The 22388-nt window shown below is 41.3% G+C and overlaps 1 protein-coding gene across 2 annotated transcripts in view; it reads left to right on the forward strand.

The window, feature by feature from the left end:
• The window catches only part of SPICE1 (spindle and centriole associated protein 1), a 36826-nt gene extending 14638 nt beyond the window's left edge, over window positions 1-22188 (forward strand). For both annotated transcript variants that reach the window (XM_063446176.1, XM_063446180.1), the window contains exons 6-18: window positions 377-498; window positions 1825-1922; window positions 2470-2597; window positions 2857-2997; window positions 7019-7236; window positions 9454-9576; window positions 10533-10671; window positions 13197-13382; window positions 14371-14792; window positions 15408-15573; window positions 16906-16999; window positions 17869-17944; window positions 22066-22188. In XM_063446176.1, coding sequence (XP_063302246.1) covers window positions 377-498; window positions 1825-1922; window positions 2470-2597; window positions 2857-2997; window positions 7019-7236; window positions 9454-9576; window positions 10533-10671; window positions 13197-13382; window positions 14371-14792; window positions 15408-15573; window positions 16906-16999; window positions 17869-17944; window positions 22066-22119 — 1967 coding nt within the window. In that variant the 3' untranslated portion in view covers window positions 22120-22188. The remainder of the gene's footprint in view (window positions 1-376; window positions 499-1824; window positions 1923-2469; window positions 2598-2856; window positions 2998-7018; window positions 7237-9453; window positions 9577-10532; window positions 10672-13196; window positions 13383-14370; window positions 14793-15407; window positions 15574-16905; window positions 17000-17868; window positions 17945-22065) is intronic.
• Window positions 22189-22388: the final 200 nt, after the last annotated feature.

The following is a 22388-nucleotide window of genomic DNA, read 5'->3' on the forward strand; positions in this document are numbered from 1 at the left end:
ATTTGCAGCTGGCTGTAGTGGAGGGAGGATAAAGATTTACAGTTTGGGTGCAAGCTTTTAAATAAGGTGAAGAGTAGAAAAAACACTTGCACTTTTATTTTTTATTTTTTTTAGGAATACTCCAGCATTATGATTTTTTTTATTTTGCAACACCTGGGCTCCCTCCTAAACCTGTAAAAATATAGAATTAACTCAACTCTAAACCAGTGCAAGAGGGTCTCTCGTCACAACTACGTTCTGCCTCCAGGAGATCATCAGTACTGATAAATATATTTATGGCGTTGGTGTTATTTTCACATGGTTTTAATGCTGCAGAGTTGGTTTTGTGTATATCATTTACTCTGAATGCTCTGCTCTTCTCTCTCCTACTTTCCAGGAGATCCTAACGTGACACTGGCACCATCCTGTGACCTGGAGTCCTCCCAAGGCCCTATTGTTTGGAGGAAGGATCCACCCACACGTCTTTCCATCCTGAGTCAGTCTATCATGGATTCACAGGTAAGAGCCCACTGTCCTCTGCATATGCTACAGCTAATATAGGCTTATTGTACAGTGTTTCTGGCTTCCAGTCACTGTATGGAAGCTAGAAACGATAGTTAAATGGCTACTTTTATGGTTTGACCATCTGACCTTGGTTACAGTTCATAATAGTTCAATAGTAATTCATGATAGTCTACATAGTATCATATAACATTATTATACAACAGGGCACTAAATTTCACTCCCTCACTAGCCATTGGTAAGTAAAAATTGAGACCTGGTGAGTATGTCCAGAAGTATCCTATGCTTGGCTAGTATTAATAATTTTTATATCTGGTCATCAGTTTGACAGATTTTGGGACCCACAATGCTGGAATTTTTATAAAAACATTTTTGGGTACTGGAGAAATCCGTGCACACAGTCGTAGGCAGTAGCAATACACCCCGTGGTCCATTTGGCTGTTGCATATTTAATGGATCTCTACTAAATTTTTAAAGTTCCACCTCCTGCGTAAGGCTGTAAGTTCAGTCCAAGTTGTGTAACACTATCTGTTTTGTGTGTCAAGGTATTTTACTATTGTATTTATTTCCTTGTACCTTCTGACAATTACTGTGATTTATTTTCATTATCCAACAAAAAATTGGTGACTTGTTCCTGAGAGTTTCCTTTCCACTGCCTTCCTATTTCAAGAGTGGGTGTAAATGGGTCTTCTGTTGTGTTCAGTTTTACAATCATTAAAGGGACACTACACAGCTTAATGTAATTGTTCTGGTCAGTATAGTATGTCCCTGCAGGCTTTTTAATGTAATTCCCATAGGAAAGCATTGGATTGGCTGAGATCATCAATTCTGATGATCTCAGCCAAGGAGGCACATCGGGGGCAGAGCTGGAATAAAGCTGTGTTTTTATCCTATTTAAGGGGGACGAGGACCTGAATAGTGTTTTTAACACTATAGGCTTAGGAATACAAATTTGTATTTCAGACCCTATAGTGTTCCTGTAAGAAAACTGTATATTGTAAACCTTCCTTTCTCTTCTTTCCTTCCTACTGTCGTCCTCTTGGGAGATGGTGTCCTATTTTTGGTTTGATAACATCTCTATTGAGGGTTATTCCCTCTTATGTACGAAAGATTAGGGATCCCGCAATACAGGAGCTGCTGCGGTCTTTCCTGAACACTTGGCATAAGTCATTTTGTTTGGCTGTTTAGTCTCGAGTATTTAATCTTGCTGCTCAAACAAACATGTATTAGTGTCAGGCAAATGATCTCCGCTGTAAATATGATTTGCTCCAGCTAGGTTTTAAAATTTCTTATCTTATAGTTTTTTTTTTATATATTTTGAAGGCTCTGAATGAAATGGAGCAGTCATTTAGCCATTCAGAGCAGAGTGAAGATGGGCAGGAAGCCTCTGTAAATTATCAATCCAAGCTGCACATAAAGAGGTGAGTTCTAGACCAGGCTGCGGACACCACAGGCAGTCACTCAGGATCACATACAGAACATGTTAGTACTGCTTGGGAAAATATGTTCTCTGAAATGTCACAAACATCTGCAGTGTCATGGTTGCTCCATACTGATCGATCATAAATGGTCAAGATCGAGAGAGAGAACATGTATTGAATGATAATAATGGTAATAAATTCACATTATACTCGGGGCAGGACACAGTTTGGTGCATATTGGCTATTAGGGAATACTGATAAATGGTCCTATGTTCCAAAAGACTTTGGTAAGCTTATGTCACATTTATAAAAAAATTCCTGTCAACCTCTGCATTCCAAATTAGAACCGTTCTGTTAAAGGACCCAAAATATGCAAGCATGGTTTAAATTGTGAATACAGTATATTCCACACAATGGATGTTATTTCTCTCTGATATCAAGCTAACTTTGCCTATACCTGGTACATTGTCCATTGCTCTATGGTTATCTTTTTATAGTTTGTTGTGGTTTGACTGTTTTATTTAAAGATATATGTATATATGCGTAGGGATCCAAAGGTATTGAATGGAGAGCCGGCAATGACCAAAGATCTGCTGTGGGGCAAGAAAAGGCTGGTGGAAGGAGAATTTGTAACACCGTGTAAAGCAGGTGACCCCCTTCCGCACGGTCAGAGAGGTAAGTCCAGTGCTGGCAGTTTCTTACACTGTTTATTGTAGAAAGCCCTATTTACTGATCTATTTTCTTGTGTTCCTGGGATCATTCTTGCAATTTATAGTATATTATGTTTCTAATACTCGTTATGTTTAGTGCTGGTAAAATCAATATAGTCAGTAGATCCACTTTTATTGAGAATAGCCAGACAAAAAATTCCCATAAGGCTGTGCAGACTGGTTTAATCCCTATTGTGCCTGCTTTCTTAATCTTTGGTTTCCAGCATTGAATGCTACCACAGCTGTGAAGAAGGTGAAGTCACGGCTTGCAGTGGAAGAACCACAAGAGCAGAATGAATCTGGTTCCATGTTTGGCCATGTTCTCAATACACAGCAGGACACGGACAAGAGATGCCACGTCAGAGGTGTGAGCTAATTTTATGATCCGCACTACGAACAATGAGCACTTATTAAGCTTTGCTGCTGGAATTGACACGTTTGCCTGTGCATTAAATTGATGATGATAAATTCAACATTTATGTAAAAGCAATTGTGATTGTAACGGATCACCTGTACTCCAACCGAGTACCTTCCGTTGACAGACGCTTCCTAGATTGCGCTGAGGACCACAAGCACCGCACCGGACACCACAACAACCGCAGACTCCACAACCGCCGTAGCTTAGCTGGAGTCTCGCTGTCTTCCTTCCACCCGGGATGAGCCTCTGTCATCCAGGACCGTGTGGGAAAGACCTCTCCTCCAGTAGAGCGTATCAGGAACAGCTCTTAAAAGAGCTAAGTGATTAGAGCTCAGGGGAATATACAAAGTATAGCTATCCGCAGTGTGATTATAGCAGTTCCCTACAATAACGAGACAAGGCTACGTATTGAGGGTTAAGCAGGAACAGAATGAACTGAGGGTTTATTATCTCTTTTTTTAATACAAGTTTCCCCACAAGGTTACCACCCATGTGGACCTTGTGGAACACAGGACACAAAGTTACAGAGCCAATCAAAACATTCTTATACAGTTAGGCACTCCCAGATAATGTACACAAACCCTCCCCAAGAGTTCCACAGATTTAGGCTGTCCGGCCGGTCTATCTTCTCCTCTATCCTGGAGATAATTGGCTTAAGTGATTGTGGTAACTTAATTATCTCCAGGTACAGGAAATATCTCTAAGTTAAAACTGTTACAAAAACCACATAAAATATATAACTCTTATAATACAATGTTTAACCTATATGTCCAACATATCCCCAGATAGCTCAATATGTCCGAAAAGCACTCAGATCTCACGAATACAGTTGGATTCCCATGGGGTTAAACAATAGTGAGGGCTGATGAGAGATTGAGGAGGGACAACGCAGCCAGTTTCAACTGGTCTGGCAGTGTCCTTGGGGCAACGCCCTGCTGGAGAACAATAAGACAGGAAAAAGAGGAGGGGAAGAGGCACATTTTCCCATGGAAGTCCCTTTTTAGCCTGTCTTTATCCAGGGCCTATAGTCTTGGGGCAGGAGGCTGGCAATCAGGCCCCCCAGAAGCTAGTGGCAAAGGGTAGTTCGTCACAGTGATGAACTGAACCTTAGTCACCGGTGCTTGGAGGGGCCTGCTGGCCAGCCTTTACCAAAAGAGTATGGGCCCTTTAAAAAAAAAAAAAACTACGTGAACAGACGTGGTTCGTGGGATTTTATATTTGGTTCGGGAACCGAACAGCTGCACGAACCGGAGACCACCCTGGAGCTTCTTGTTAAGCCTAAATTGCTACTTTGTAACAATTTCCAACGCAGTGTTCTAAGTGTTTGTCTGGGGGGCCGCAATTCCTATGGACGACCATGAGGTGGCGGCCATCTTGTTAGCATGAAAACAGGCAGCTGTGTTTGGTCGTTGAGTTCATGGAACCATTGGCGGACACTGAAACTCCCAAACTCCGCTGGACTTCCATGATCGCCTGTGTTCAGTTTCATAGCACTTAGGAAGACACTGTTCTTTGGAAACATTCCCACGAACAAGGAGAACAAGCTCCAGGGTAAGAACATTGACTACATGTTCAGTAGTTTGTTCGTTTTTAAACTACCGAACTAGACTGACCACAAGCCCTGATTCTCTGGAACTGTTTTGGGCATGGGACCATGCGTGCGGTAGGTCAAATTATGACTTCCAGGAAATTCCTGAAATAGGGATCAACCGATTATCGGTTTCACCGATATTATCGGCTGATATTCGGTATTTTCAGCAATATCAGTATCTGCCAATAGCGATACCGATATTGCCGATAATACATACCTGGACCGCCGGGCCCATTACAAGCTTGGCGGTCCTGGAGGGCTCGCAGCAAGCAGTTACTTACACTGGGGAGCTGAAGGAGCTGCTGGGAAGGTAAGTAACCGCTTGCTGCGGGCCCCCCCACTGCTCAGTACATGCCACTGGACCACCAGGGAATGCCATAGCCTCCTCCCTGGCCAGGCAACACGCAGGGAGGGGGGGACAAAAAAACAATAATAAAACATATAAATATTAAAATAAAAAATGCCGCCCTCCCCCCCATTTTACACAAATTCCATCCCTTCAGAAACACACACACACACACACACTCTGCATTCATTATATACACACACTAAACAAACACACACACTGCATTCACTTTATGCACACTGCATTCACTATACACGCACTACACAAAACACACACTGCATTCACTATATATAAACACACTGCATTCACTATATATAAACACACTGCATTCACTATACACACTACACAAACACACCCTGCATTTGTTATATACAAACTACACAAACACACACTGCATCCACTACACAAACAAACACAGCTCCCCTGTATAAACACACTGCATCCACTACATAAGGCATGTATATGTTGTGCATTTACCTTTAGAAATAGTTTATTTTTTCAAAATGGTAAATGTACAGAATATCGGCAAGTTATCGGCTATCGGCCTGAAAGTTCACAGATTATCGATATCGGCTCTAAAAAAACCAATATCGGTCGATCCCTATACTGAACCAATCTGGGTGATTTTTGGATATGTTGGTCACCCAGATCGGGGCTATAAGGGGATATAACTTTTGTGGGGATTTTGTGTGTTTAAAGGTATTTTGGGGGGTTTTGTAAAAACGTATGTTTTCTGTGCCTGGAGATAATTGAGTTTAATACAGTGCGGACTCAATTATCTCCCAGGCACAGGAGAGGGATTGTCTTATTATGTATGGGAGTGTCCTGGACCTGAGAGCCAATGTAATCATGTGTATGTTTTTACTGTAGTTTACTCTCAGGTCCAGGAGGGAGTGTCTCTTGCATGGGGACCTGCATATGAGGCCAGTTGTGGCTGCCATTAAAGAGATTTGTTTTACCCTTCATGAAGTCTAGTCTCATGTTTGGGGGATTGGAGAGCTATATTCACTTTGAGGATTGCTATAATTACTATACTCACTTGGATCACAACAATTGCTCTTGTAAGAGCAGCCTGTTTTGCTTTCTGGACTAGGAGAGGTCTACCCACTGGAAGCTGGATCCTGGTCTTGGGTCCAGGCTGGGTGGAGGACAGTGAGCCCCCAACCAAGCTGCGGCGGTTTGTGGGATTTACGGTGGTTATGGTGTCCAGTGCAGTGCTTATGGTACTCAAGTCTTACTAGGAAGCAGCGATTGACGGAGGTATCCGGTCGGGGTGCCAGGCGGTCCGTCACAGCAATAAAGTAAAAGTTCCTATGCGTTATGTAAATTCCCAGGCTGTGCAGCCTCATGAGTTCTGCCCAGATCAGGAAGCTCCTAAATCATCACTGGAGTAATATTTAAAGGGACACTGTAGGCACCCAGACCTTTTCAGCTCATTGTGGTCTGGGTGCTGTGTCCCTTTTGCACCTAGTGCTGCAATTTTAAACATTGCAGCTCTAAGTCTGCCTTCAGTGGCTGTCTACCACTAGAAGGCTACCTGAATCGAAACGGACCTTTGGTCTGGTATCTGATGCTGGACGTCCTCCCGCTCTGCCTGAGGACCTCCAGCATCAGATTTTTTTCCCCCATATGAAAGCATTGATTAATGCTTCCCTATGGGGAAATCCTAATGTGAACACGGCCACTGTTGCGCATGCGCATTAGTTCTTCCCTCGTTGGCGGATGGGGAGGAGTGTGGGTGGAGACTCTGCCAGCACCAAGGGACATCGGCACTGGATTCAGGTAAGTGACTGAAGGGGTTATTAACCCCTTCAGCGCCATGGGAGGGGGGATCCCTTTAATAATTACAAAATGTCTGTAATAGTCACCCTTATGGAGGAAGAGTTCAGAATGGCAAGGGATTATATACATTATTGTCCTTAGCAGTAAATAAAATATATTATGAATTCTGTGCTTTTTTTGAAATGGACAGATCAGAGAGGCATGTTTATTTTAATACACCATAACAGCCAACTATTTTGTGTTTTGAAGGAAAGAAAAAGCACTCTGCTGCCACAGAGTTGTCCAGCTGCAATACATCCAGCCTGGACATCCTAAACCAAATGACACGGGACGTGGAGCTGAAACTGGAAGAGTATGAAAAACAGACAGGACGTGATGTGACACCTGTTCCAAAAGCCCAAGGACTTACAGGGTTCACATTTTCACTTGTGAACTCTGTAAGACGATTGGTGTTTTACTTAAAGGAGGTAAGAAGAAAAGGCACAAAGCTAACTTCTGATTCCCATATACAGTTACAATTTCTGGAAATAGATGGTTTGTGTGTTTTTTATCTTTTATTATTATTATCTTTTAAGTAAAAGAAACATTGTAGGCATTTTAACCATTTCAACTCATTGAACTGGTTAAAGTGCTTGCAGTCCACTGGCCCTGTCACTCCGCTCAAAGTCAAACAGTATTCAAGCTGCCCCCATTGTATGTATGCCCAAAGCAGAGATTACACACTTCCTTCAAGCCATACCAATTCATACCAGCAATGGGCACTGTGATAGGCGGAAAGAGGTCTCTGCAATTCATAGCCACCCATTGCTGCTCAGACTAATACGTCCTCATTATTCCATTAGTTTAAAGGGTAATCCAGACATGGACCCCTTGCTCACGGTGCCTAGAGAGCGATCAGCCATGCCTCGCTGATGATGCCTAACAAGGCTGAAACAATAGGTGTGGTTGCTGTGTATCTCGTGCAGAGGGAACTTGCTGGCATTTCGGATCTGGACTGCCCGCATGGGTGGGACCAGTGTGATATGTTTCAGAGATGTTCTCTCTGTAGTGACACAAGATGAGCTAAAACTAGCTTGAGATCTGAGCGGGGACCCAACGAAGGGCAGGCTATTTCAGTTGCTGTCCGTTCTCAGACTACTCTTGCGACCCCCCCTTTTTTTTTGTTTGCTCTTAATTCATCCTCATTATCCCAAGCAGCATAGAGGGTATGGGTTGCGGGGACTCTTATTTAGCATTGAAACATTAAAAACTATTTAACGTTTAATGGACGAATGGTGACAGGGACTAAAACCATTTCTTTAAGATTAAGGGTAGTTCAGGGTCCCTTTATATGTTTGCCCTCTGAAGCTCTGTTTGTTCCCTTGTGTTACTTTGAACACTTGAATCTCAAAGTTCTAATTATCAGTTGCTTGTCAATTGGCTGCAGTTTCATTGGTATTGGTAAATTAGTTGCTCCTTTTTAATGTAATATTTTACTTATTTTATCAACCTTTACCCATCTACAGACTGATTTTTATTCCATCTTAACCCGTGCACTTTCGTTGTCCTCTGTTTTCCCCAGTACTCCATTAGTCCATTCAATAGAATTTAAAACACTGCTGCACTTGTCATTCTCATGAAATACATAAATGAGAAAGCTCAGCTTGGTATTTCAAATTTTCTTGCTCCTGTGTATATAAATCTTTATAAGTTTCCTAACTCTCCTGTCCCATTCTACTAAATCCGTACCTGTCTTTTTCCCTCTGTATCCTGCACTCTTCCTCCTGGTATCTCTAATTCATTCTCTCAGCCCCCTACTTATTTCATGACTTTGAATTAGCTGTTTCCCTTAGTATTTTTTATCAGCCTTCCTTGACCTTCCATAACTCAATCCTCAACTAACCTCCCCCTCTGTGCCATGAAGTATAGTCCCCCTCTGTGCCATGAAGTATAGTCCCCCTCTGTGCCATGAAGTATAGTCCCCCTCTGTGCCATGAAGTATAGTCCCCCTCTGTGCCATGAAGTATAGTCCCCCTCTGTGCCATGAAGTATAGTCCCCCTCTGTGCCATGAAGTATAGTCCCCCTCTGTGCCATGAAGTATAGTCCCCCTCTGTGCCATGAAGTATAGTCCCCCTCTGTGCCATGAAGTATAGTCCCCCTCTGTGCCATGAAGTATAGTCCCCCTCTGTGCCATGAAGTATAGCCACCCTCTGTGCCATGAAGTATAGAATTTCCTGTCCCCACCACATTGACAGGTTCCCTCTGTCCAGCTACCAATATTGCACTTTTCTGATTTTACCTAGAAATCTGTTTCATGTTGCCAATAATAATGTATGATTAATAATCTAATTAAATCACCCATATAAGAAATGTAAAATGTAATAGAAATATTTGTGTTCCTGCTGCGACAAAACTTTTCATCCTATCCATGCCTTCTATGTGTGCCGCATGACTGCACACTTTAATCAGTCTGGCCCACAGAAAACATGGCCGCTGCAGTCATTGACATGGTTAAACCAAGATCTATACACAGAGCCAGGTTTGTACATTCAAAAGTGATCTGGTGCGCCTAGTCTAGATTTAAATATATTCAACAGTGAAGAAGGAACTGCCTATTTGAAGAGGTATACCTGGAAAATGTGCAGTAAATGCCCTTTTAGTCTAGGTCTAGTTAATCCTATGTATTTTTTCAATGCCTTTTCAGAGTGACCGACAGCTGCAGCAGGAGGTCCAAGAACGGCAATGTTTGCAACGTGAGCTGGAGGACCAGCGGATATTGATCGATGCCTTAACAGCTGACGTTATTTCAATAAAGAAAGGAATTCTGGTTTGTGAATACCATCTATTGTTTAGTGTTCACGCCACCCACCCATGAGGATACAGGCAATTTTAATATAGTGCAGGGGACCATCTGACCCTCCAGCTACTGTAAGACAACAACTCCAACCATTCTCCGCCAACTTAGAGACTTTAATGTATTTGTAGTGGGACGTTTTCTAGAGTTTAGAATGGGGTTTTTATAATTCCTCACATATTTTCTGAAGCTTTGAGTTTCTCCAGGTTGATCTGGATAAATCTAGTCAGTAGTAAAAACCAGATCAGTTGGTGCACTGCCCATAATAGACCTCCACAAGGGGCAGCAGGGCAACAGCACTGAGGGATGCCTGTAACTGCCCTTCTCTGAAAAAGGGGGAAACCCAACTACAATAACCGCTTATAGAACCATTAACAGAAATCATGATCTGGATAAATCATTGGCAGCTAGTATTTACATTAGAGGTTTAGTGCTTCTTTTTGTTGGAATTGGCTTTTGTTCTTTTGTTTGACCGATTAGTTGATTTCTTTGAGCGGTCATCACTATGTTGAATTTCACATATCCTGGTATTTAAACCAATGGGGCTGTAAATCTATGCTACATACTCCTTTTAGTATAAAAGCAATGTCCTTGGTTTTCATCCGAGCAGATTCTCAACTCTTCTAGTGTCCACATCTGAAGAGCAGAGAGATCTCTTGCTTCATAATGTTATATGGATATTACGACCTCTGACATTTGTACAGATTAGGGGGTGTTAAAAAATAATTAAAATCCCTCGTTTATCCACTTCTCTGGTACAAAAAGACTTACCACAGTAACGTGTGACACTGCCACTGAGATTTCCATTCTGTGCACATGTGCCCTATATATAGGATCAGCTGAAACCTTAACTTCCCCCAGTATTGTTACTGAGAACTAGGGTGAATCTCCCTTTTAGACTTGGTGTTTGTTTTATTTTGTTTTTACAGTCTGATCACTCAGAAATGCAAGAGAATCTCTTTACTCTCAAAGACCCATTTGGAAATATCCCTGTGACTGACCCAAGACCAGCTTCCCATCTAATCCGTTCAGAGCCTGTAGAAGAAAACAACTTGCTGGCTGCCCCTAGTAAGTCAACTAACACAACCTGTTACAGACAATCTATAGAATGTGTCAGCAATCCAGTCTGAGACATCTTGTCTAGGTAATAGCACCATCTAGTGGTATCTTGGTATAAATAAGTGGAGACGTTCCGCAATTGTTAGATTGTACGTGAGATTTGCTGCTGTGGGGGAAATAAGCAAGTTCTGTGCCTATTGAGCATTATTTTCCCTATAATACCTGTATAAAACTAATAAAAAAGTAAATGATTTTGTCTAACACGCCATATTTAAAGAGCAGAGGATGCCGCGTACTAGAAGATCAAAGAAGATATGTCACTGGTTCTCGGTTACAGATTTTATTTTTAATGGAGTTAAAGTAGTCTTGGTGTGAATTACTTTTGTTTCCTTCTATTAGTGTGCCATGTATGAGGCTTTATGTGTCCGTTCCAGACATATTTCCAGAATGGTCCAAATCCCATAAAACCTGACAGTGTGACATTCTCCGACATACGGATTAAACGGCAGAGCTTCTTATCTGCATCAGTCCAAATAGAATAACATTTAAACATTTGGGCAACATGGTTGGTATTGGCATTTAACCAAAATAGATAACATTTTTATTTATTTATTTTTCAACATACTTTCTTCCAAGTGTATCTGTCCATAGTGGGATTTTTTTTGTTCTCTTTTTGTGCTGTGTTTTCATGTGGGAGCCACATGCATTTGAACAAGATGGATAATAGTGTAAGAAATGAGGACGACCCACCAGTGAGCAGTGTATATTGTATATTGTTCCACAACTAGTACGGCTTACACAAAGTAAACAAACCTCAATCAATTGATTGGTGTTTCCCCAAAGTGTAAAAACTGCATACCTGATTTGGGCAGGTCTTTAAATTGGCTGTATAACATCCTCAAAAAATGACCAGCTCCTGCAATCTAAGAACCCATAAGCCATAAAAATCCATCCGGCAATGGCGGCCCTCAATGAGCAGAGAGCACTGGATCCAGGGCGAGGCTGGCTCAACGAGTATTAGTCCCTTGGAGGAGAATTCTTCACTGTCACAGTCGAGGCCTACTTCGGCGGTGAGTGGAGCAGACGACCGCTGCCCCGCTATCCTGCCTAACAGCGCTCAGCCAGAGGCCCAGACCCACGAGGAACTAGTCCCCCCCCCCCTCCCCTCTTGACCAGTGGGGGTGATCCCGGTCCTCACCCTTGGGCCCAAACCACCGAAGTACAACTAAGGCACGGCGGCATGGTCACCCCAACCCACAACCCAGGTGCTGCAACTAAGATGGCAGAAGCCATATGCGATGGTGCCGAGACCAGAGCTAACAAAGGCTACTCCCCCGCATCGGCAGTAACCAGAGCGGACCACAGGCACCAACGGCTCCGACTCCTACTACAGCCGACCACCAGCATACACCCTTGCACCCTAACAAGTCACTCACCTCCTTAGACTCTCCACAAAACCTTGGATATGTTTCAGAGACTGATCCGAAGCAGGCAGCGGAGAGGGAGGCTTAGCTGGCCAGCGCAAGCCACACGGCGAAGACCATGGGAACATAACCCGCGACACGCCACTCTCCAGACGCACCGAGATCCAGGTGTAACAGACCGGAGGCCAAACACCACTCCTACCAATCAACCCTAACGACATCGCAACATCCACAGACAGCTGACCTGCAACGGAAACACACTAAGCCCACAGAGGGCATAGGCTAACCAGGAACACACAAGGACACTATGAACTATGATACCATGTCATACTGCTAGAGTTCTGCATTCTCTACAATGGTCACAACCGCAGTTTACTCTGTCACAATGAATCAGCATTCATAATCTTGTATATATGTGTGTTGTGGGGTCTGGGGGTGAAATCTTGCATCTATTATCTGAAGCACATACTCAGCTAAGTGCAAAAGGTGTATATTGCCTACCAGTGGGATATAAGCTGAGAGACTAATGAAAGTATTTAGAAAACTGGGCAGACTAGATGGGCCGAATGGTTTCTTATCTGCCGTCACATTCTATGTTTCTATGTTTCTTACACATACCTGTCCCCTTAACAACTTTAATGAGCTTAAGTTGCTATGGGGGTTGGAGTGTTCCTTTAAGACACATATACACATTTAGAATAGATTTAGCATGAGTATTTAGAATATCCCCTGCAAACTGTTGAGATCACTGCAAGAGAAGGACTAACAATACCCTTGAGTGACCTACTGATAGAACCAGTATATACATATTGTTATTAATAAGCTGTAATTAACAAATACTACATACCAATAGTATGTTCCAAACATGAATACCCTCATTTCAAGTATCATATTGTGCAAGTGTTACCACATGCCCCACTGTTACAACTGTTTTTGGAAGAAGCAAGTGGATTGCCGTTGGGGTACCACATGCATGTTTGTTACATCCATATGCACCGCAAAAAAATAATAATAATAACATGTCAGTCGATAAACAGGTTTCCTTTTTATTTTACAGTCAAACTGTTAATAATCGTCTCTCAAATTGCATTGTGTCGTCTTGTATTTCAGGTATTCCCGCAGTAGACACAATTGGGGAATTGCCAAAACACAACACAACCATTGCCTACCAATCATTGCTTCAAACGAAAAATCCTAGGGAAGGATCTGCCATTCCATCACATGTTTTCCAACAAGCTGTCATGCTATCACCTCCCCGACAGCAGTCACGGGGGCAATTCAGGGTTCACCCATCAGGTAAGTAACATCCGTCTTCTTAGAACACTGTGCCGTCTATAAAGAATTGCTTTGTTTAACTGAAGAACATCGTTTGTGGCCATTTCCCTTCTGTTAGCCAGAGCTCCACTCAACAAGTGTAAAAATTGTAAATTAATGAACCCCAATAGGTCTTTTGGGTCACCTGCTGTTGGGATGTGACAGGGGTGGCAGCAAAGGAGTTTTCTTATTTTATTTATTTTTAACAAAGGGATCTTGTACTGCTTAGTACAATATCAATAATGCCTAAACAGCAGCAGAGACTGGTGTAATTAGAAATACAGCACGAATATAAACACCTTATATTTTACCATTTCCAGTGATTGAAAATTTAAATGATTAAACTTCCACCTGAGCCTCTCCACTGAGACGGCACAGAAAGCTATTGGGCAGTGACCTTTCAGATGCTAACTTCCAGAGGCCAACACTTTTTAGTACTTCCGAAAACGCTTGCATCAGATTACAGAAAGGCCTAATAAGGGCTTGGCTTCTCACAGCGCAGAAACTTTACTTTAGAAATTCAGAGAGAAAGAGGACGGATATTAATTATATCATGTTTTACACTTTCAAAGAGACTGTAATTTGTTATATTTTCATTTTGGAAGAGAATGTGCGAGTCACATTTAGAATTAGAATGGATTAATTTAGTTTTTATGAGTTTGAGATGGTGGCTTTATTATGATTATTTTTTTCTCCTTCTTCCCCATTTAGAGTACCTGTCTATTTGTATAACAGTAGTTCGATCAGTAGTTCGAGACTGAAATTATATGAATATTACAGTTTCTTACAACAACTGAAAATATAAACACAAATAGTACTATTGTACTATTTGTGTTTATATTTTCAGTTGTTGTAAGAAACTGTAATATTCATATAATTTCAGTCGGGGAGTGCGAATTGTATTTTTATTAGGGTTGTCACAGTATTTGGGGAACAACCTAATAATCTCATCTTGCTTTCATTGTCTTAGAGAAAACCGTTGTGCAGAGAAACACAGTATCTGGAACCAATCCCAATCAAGACCTTCCTGAATTCAAACACTTTCCATTAACTGCAGATCATGTGAGTCCTCCAAGAGCAGTTACCAGAGTATGGACAGAATCGCAGGACCGTGACCGATTGGTCAGTGTTGCAACTTCCCAGGAAGTATCTCAAACAGACCATCCTGCCAAAGAGCCACAGAACAGGAATTTAATAACCGATGAGGAAAGCAACAGATCCTGCACAGAGCTTTCTGACCTCTTGGGACGTATGGCTGAACTGACACAGGAGAACTCTGCTCTGAAATCTCATCTCAAACAGGTTACCAAACCCACGGGCAAACACGATTCTCCTGTGGGTCAAACCAAAACGGCTAGTCCTCTAGGTCCTGATACAGGCAGTGGAACAAAGGTAAACCAACAATCCTTATGGTATTCAGTGCACTCCTCCAAAACCTAAGGAATATACTGAGACAGAGCACAGAAAAGGGGGGAAAAAGTGTAAGCTAAAGAAAGAAAACCCTAACTTTATTGAACCTAAGATAAAAGTGGGAAAAGCCCAATGTAACGGATATCCACAATGAGAGCTAGGGGAGAGGGCAGAACAGACTAAACATCTGATAAATAATGCAAGATACTTGAGGTAATGCCCAAGTTAAACTCCTCTTAGATGGTGGTCCAGGTCCGCAAACCAAAGGGGACAGTGCCTATAGAGGCCTAACCACGCTCATAAGAATCAATATATACCTAAGTCCAAAAGACAGAAAAGAGCTGTATGCTGTCCCTAGGTTGCCTCGGCACCGCGCAAAGCTAGTGCCTACCTAAACTAATACACCCTAGTCTCATGGTAACAAAAATACATAAATTAAACAGTGCTCATAGTGCTACCAAAAGGTGTAAAAATAAAGTAAAGCGTTTCGGCGTGCTCACACGCCATCGTCAAGGGCAAACAATCCTTGTTCATGGCAAAGCAATTTTTTATTTTATTCCATGGACAGGGGTCCTCACATTTACTGCTGTCTTGCAGGCCGGCGTGCCCGGAGCTGTTCACACTAGTCTGGAGAGCAGGATTGCTGAGCTGAACCGACAGAGTGCAGAGGCGAGAGAAAAGCTCCTACAACTCATTGACCAACAGAAGCAAGCCTCCATATTATCACCAGAAATTTCACCAATCCCTCCACAGCCTAGCACAGGTATTCGTTAAGGGCCAACCTTAGAACTGTGTCAAGCAAGTGATTGACTTCAGTCTGCAACTTTATTTATAACCATATATTGTTTGTATGGCAAATGTGCATTTAGTTTTTCTATAAGTCAAATACACACAGATATCTTCTAATAAACACTGGGGTGCATGAAGAGGAAGTACATTTTTTTTCTAGTTTATCATGGGAAGACCTTTGCTTGTACTGCCTTTGTTAGAAGCACACAAGTTAATCACACCGCTTTGTGGGGGGTGGGTGGGTGTGGGCACCATCTCCAGGTTTATTTGTCAAACTGTATGGGTCTCTCCCTGGCATTCATAGCCGCCCCTCTCTAGTTGACTTTGTAATGCAGAATTTACACCTCTGAGTTGCCACTATCTGTTTTTACAAACCTGGATGGCAATGATATGCTGGAGGAGAGGAAGAGGTTACAAAACTTTTCTCCCAATATGTCTGAACCCAAGGAACCACTAAGGACAAACTGTCATGTGATAAGCAGATCATATTACTGCCCAAATATATTATCCACCTTCAGGAGAATGGAAAGCTGAATTGTTTTTTTTTGTGAATGAGCCCTCAAGCAGGTATTACAGCTGGCATATGAACTCACTGGCCTGTTGTGTTATTACCTTGCACAATATACAAAGCCAAGCTAAGCAGGGTGCGGTGTTCTTATTCACTGTCAATGGATAATTAAAAGACATTAGTAATAGGAACACCAAAACGTTGGTACACTAGTACTCCGCCCGCTGTCTAATCATTCGAGAGCCTTTAGTGTCTCTGATCTGTGGAGAAGCTGAAGATTCCATATAGCCATAGGCAGGGAATCTATCAGGAAGGCCATTGCATGGCTGAGTAACGCTATCTGGCAGAAGCTCTGGAACTCCTTGTATTATTTTCATGTTGTTTGTGAATATTGGAGTAAAAGTATTCACAGTAAAGCGATCTCCCGTATAGGAGTAATTTGATCTAAAGATGTGACCCATACCTCTCTAATTTTCCAACTCACAGCTGGGTGTGTTTGGCCTACATTTGTGAACTGGTTCAGTCTACTACAGGCTGGTTTTTGACGAACAAACCCCAAAATTCTCTGATGCTAACCTCTTGTTAAGAGGGTGTTGTTTTTTAATGCAAAGTCTGTAGTTTGCATATTTGTCTTTTTATTTTCAAAACTCTTTCTCTGCATTTGAAATTACATTTTCAATAAAACTACAAATATGTTTATTTGCAAATTAAATTGCAAATAAAAAAAAAAAAAAAATTCTTAGCTTTATGCATTTTGTAATTGGATAGCTCCTCTGACCCAACACATGTCTTTTTCAGGAAGGAGATTAGAGGTGTCAATCCCTATGCCTTGTCTGAACGATTCCTCCCTGGAAGAGACTCCTTCTCCAGCCAGCAGAGGCAGCAGCAGAAGGTAAGTTATATATCCACCTGAAATAGCGATACTAGGGTTTCCACTTCACAATGGGACGGAAGCCTATTCTGCCCTTGCGGAAGCTTGTTGTAAGCCAGTCACAGCTCTGTATGAGCTGCCAATGGAAGTGCACAGTTCTAGAATTGGTTTAATGGAAGCCATCATAAAATCTGTTTCAGTGTAGTAACCTCTCTGATAGGCACCAGTCTCGCATAGTTCACTTTATTTCCTCTGATCAATTTTATCAGAGGACTTTCAATGCTTTTTTCAAGATCATTTATAAACATGTTAAATAGAGGGGTCCCAGAACAGAACCCTGAGGGACACCACTTACCACTTTTGTCCAGCCTGAAAATGTACCATTAATGACAACTCGTTGTACTCTATCCTTAAGCCAATGTTCTACCCAACAACAAGAATATTCATCTATGTCCTTGTGTTTGAACACTAATCTATTGTGTGGAACTGTATCTAATGCCTTGGCAAAATCCACTGCAACAATATATATTCTAATATATCCTAGAAATCCAGGTGTTGGCAGCCCCTGACTTTATTGCATCATGGATCCATCTCCCTATTGAGAGAATATATTTCAGTGAGACCGAGATTACAGATCTTTAGAGAAGGGTTTCCTAATGTGCTCATTTGGCCTCCACTAACAGGCTATGGCTGCATAGATGTTTTATATCTGTAATTACTTCCCCCCACCTAATCTTGGCCTCAATTTAATGTTCGGATACGCTTTTCAAATTATTTAATATTGTAAAAATAGATCATTTGTTTCAATATTCTAAAAAAAGAAATCATTTTAAAAACTTATCCAAAAACATTGTAATTTCATCCGATTGTAATTTGTTTATGTCTTCTAGCTTACCAAACAGGTCAGGATCTTCTTCACAAAGCTCAGGGGCAGGGAAACCTCAGATTGCTGGGCACTGGTCCAAGGTAATGGAAATAAGCGGTTTTTGTCTTTTCAATAAAAGCTTACTTGATAATTGTCAGACTTTAATTCAACAATTCTCCTGAATGATTTACTAGGCTTGACTGCAGTTCTCAGCAAGTTTCTTTGCTACCTTGGACCTTTCACAATTAGTTTTTTTTCCCCCCCAAACAGTGCACCTCAAACCTCATTGAAGCGTGCTACAAACTCATTGACTCCAATGCTGTAGTAGGTTGACTGCAGTACTCAAAGTGTGTGTTGTGGGTCGTCGTCCACCCCTCCTCTGCCCTCAATATTAAAGTCAGATTTTGTTTTTTACTGTTGGTGATGTAAAATCACAATTTTATTAAAGACTATTTACTACTCCTATTGGCAGCAACACTTTCTCTGTCTCGTGTCAGTGAACATAATGTTTAGCTCCAATAACATCCAACCAGAAAATAAGCCGAGCGCAAACTGTGCCTTTACACACAAAATATACATACGTAGAACAGCAATATTGTGTATGGTGTGTGTGTATATATAGGGAGGGATAGCCCTCACCTTCTTTGTTTAATAACATTTAGGAATTAAAGTCATCAATTTAGTGACGGTTTTGTTCCAGACTGGAGGCTCATTATTTGCTTATTTAAAAGTTTGAATTACTCCCATTTAAATAACCTTCAGTAAGATGTGACTGTCTAGTGTAAAGACAGCCATAAAGAATTTAAATGTTGATTATGATGACCAGTAAGACCGAGGATGTATTTTCCTTTATCATTTTCATTAAATCATTGTGGCACCAGTGCAAGTCATGTGTATATAGAATTATACACATTCGATTCTTTATTTCTGGAAAAAAAAATAAAAAAAATTTATTACTGCATTCTGTCGCATAACTTCACCGTGTTGCTCTTTTTCCACAAAATGTCTTCCTGATTGGAAGCTAAAGGTAGCTCAGCCAATAAGAAATAAGAGTTGGCTGAGTTGTTAACTTGAGCTGGCCCCACAGCCAATCACTGTCCTCTTATTATCTGTATGGTGTGTCCAGCAATAATAAGAGGACCGTGATTGGCTGTGGAAAAGCTCACTGAGATGATAACATACAAGAATACATGTAACTAGAAAAGCTACAATTTCTGGGGAAATTGTGAAGTGTTCTTGCCTCCACCAGTAGTATACAACTGGAGTGGGCGGAGTAACTGTTATTATTTATTTATATAGCACATTTAATTGCAACGTTGTTGCACAGTTACATTAACCCCTTAAGGACACATGACGTGTGTGACACGTCATTATTCCATTTTATTCCAGAAGTTTGGTCCTTAAGGGGTTAAAACATACAGTTATAAAAACATTAGCAGGTGCAAATGGCCCTGTCTATGACATCACTTGCTGCTGCAGCCTTGCACAGGTCAGAGTATTTTTGCGGTTGCCATCTTCAAACGGTCGTATTTTAAAAACTATAAATCCTACAGTGAAGAGTTTTTATATTGTGAGAATCACAAGACCCAGACCTACATTTTGATGTATAGTATGTCTCTGAGATATTAACAAGGAAGGCACAGTCGCAGTTTAGAAATTGCCCTTCAAATGTGAGCTTTGCAGAGTGGCGTTTCAATGAATGTCAATGGACTGCGTGAGTTGCAAACAAATGGTCATATTGCGAAAACAATCAGTACTATGGCTTAGCCGTTTTTTAGTGGCAGCAGGGATAGCTGAACGTTTTGATATAAGATTTGTGTAGGTGGGCTTGAAAATGAGGGAGTAGTGGCAGTTTAGAAATCATGTTCTGATTTTTCAGCTTTTGCCAGCTCCCACTCTAGCTTTGCCATTCATTCCTATGGGACAAATTTCGCCACAAGAATGACGATATTCCGAGAACCATTCAGCAAAACGTTCCACAAAGTAATAGCAACGCGATCGGGAACAATCTGCACGTTTTGGTAAATTTTTGTCTATGTAGTGTAAAAACTGTGGGAGGAGTTAGGGTGGCAAATTTGGCTATAATAAGAATAATAATAATACTAGAAAAGCTACAATTTCTGGGGAAATTGTGTGAAGTGTTCTTGCCTCCACCAGTAGTCTACAACTGGAGTGGGCGGAGTAACTTATTATTTATTTATATAGCTTATTTAATTGCAACGTTGTTGCCCAAAGTGCTTCACAGTTACATTAAAACATACAGTTATAAAAACATTAGCAGGTGCAAAAGGCCCTGTCTATGACATCACTTGCTGCTGCAGCCTGGCACAGGTCAGAGTATTTTGGCGGTTGCCATATTCAAACAGTCATATTTTAAAAACTATAAGTCCTACAGTGAAGAGCTTTATATTGTGAGAATCACAAGACCCAGACCTACATTTTGATGCATAGTATGTCTCTGCAATATTAACAATGAAGGCACAGTCACAGTTTAGAAATTGCCCTTCAAATGAGAGCTTTGCAGAGTGGAGTTTCAATGAATGTCAATGGACGGCGTGAGTTGCAATCAAATGGTCATATTGCGAAAACTATCAGGACTATGGCTTAGCCGTGGCCATTTTTAGTGGCAGCAGGGATAGCTGAACGTTTTGATATAAGATTTGTGTAGGTGGGCTTGAAAATGAGGGAGTGATGTCAGTTTAGAAATCATGTCCTGATTTGTCAGCTTTTGCCAGCTCCCACTCTAGCTTTGCCATTCATTCCTATGGGACCAATTTCGCCACAAGAACGACGATATTTCGAGAACCATTCGGCGAAACGTTCCACAAAGTAATAGCAATCCGATCGGGAACAATCCGCACGTTTTGGTATATTTCTGTCTATGTAGTGTAAAAACTGTGGGAGGAGTTAGGGTGGCAAATTTGGCTATAATAAGAATAATAATAATATATATGTGAGATAACAGTAAGTGGTCTTGCTATGCAAGAACACTTAAATATATATGTGAGATAACATTAAGTGGTCTTGCTATGCAAGAACACTTAATAAGGAAGTCTCTTTGTGAAATAGGGGCATGGCTAAGGGGGGGCAGAGTTACACTGCAGACAATTAAGTTGAGCATCTTGTTTTTCTTTTGTTTACTATTACTTTAATTAAAAAACTGAAGACATTTTGAAAGTGGAGTAAAACACAGCATGAATATGAAGAAACAAACTGTGTTTCAAGTGGCTTTTTAAATGTTACTTCTAATAGGAGTATTAAATATAATAGGAGTTACTGCTAAATACAATGGCATAATACAAGCTTCATGCGTGTTAATACATTTGTGATTCTCGTTTAACAATGTATTATAACGCAATTCCGTTTAGCCAGAAGGATGCAATATGGCATTTATAAGCTGCTGATGAATGTGAAAAGAAATAAAAAAGCTGTGGTTTTGAATTCTTTCTCTCACTCGGTCGAGGTTTCAATCTATTTGCGAAGAGGTTCAGTGTCCAGTTTATGGAGAGCTGCAGGGTCCAGCTGAATTCTTCATTAATTTGAGGTTTCTGTAGAGACCAGCTATGGAGTTTAACAGGAAGTTGTTTTGAAGTGAAATTGTTATTATTTTTATAGCGCCAGCAAATTCCGTAGCGCTGTACAACGGGACGGGGACAGTGCTCGGCAATCTCACTGGTGTATTTACTAAGGTGAGAATTATTGAGAATTCAAAGTGAATAACAAATTTAAGAGCAAAATAGCCAACCCCAAAGCAGAGCTGACTTGGAGAATGTTTCCAGTTCTGCTAATTTGGCTCTATGTTTGAAATTCACTTTAAGTTCCCCACAGTTCTCACATCAGTCTTCGTTCACTCAGTAAATCTTAAATCGGTCTAGATCTAGTTTCTGTAATCGGAGTTTGCAAAGGTTATTGAATATCTAATTGTTAGTGTAACCCTCTGTTCTCCTCAGACCATCCGCCAGTGCCTGATGATATGTACTCCATTAGATAAACCAAATTCTGTTTTAATTAGATTGCTCTCACCGCCCCTTCTGCTAATATTGGTTTGGCCTATTCCAGTGATCTCTAAAATCTCAATATTAGAAACTTTTATCCTGACCTTCTCACAGACAAATCAGTGCTGTAGGGCCAAAGGAAAAATAATGCTTGTGTAGCTGATTCATTAGCAGAGACAGCCTGGAGACGTTCTGTTCCTGACATCCCAATTCTCTGTTTCTTACAGGCTGGACGAGAGAAGGGCGAGGGATGGTTTGCGCTGACTGCACATGTCTGCTAATATCTGAGATTTTCTGGGTCCACCCACTGCGTGCCAAGGAAATCCCTTGTATATAACTATTTAATTCAATCGTACTTTCTTTTTATGTTTCTGTTAATAAAATAATTTTAAAGAAATGTTTGTTTGGATTATTGATCAGCTGATGGAACCAGTGGAAGAGTAAAACTGATACGTGCCTGATCCCTTGGTAGAGGGAAAGAAGATTCTTTCGCTGGACCCAATGCGATAGAGAATAGCATTCCCAGGGGGCCTGTATGTGGAGGCACTGA

Source organism: Pelobates fuscus, chromosome 1 (assembly GCF_036172605.1).
Source record: "Pelobates fuscus isolate aPelFus1 chromosome 1, aPelFus1.pri, whole genome shotgun sequence".
NCBI lineage: Eukaryota > Metazoa > Chordata > Amphibia > Anura > Pelobatidae > Pelobates > Pelobates fuscus.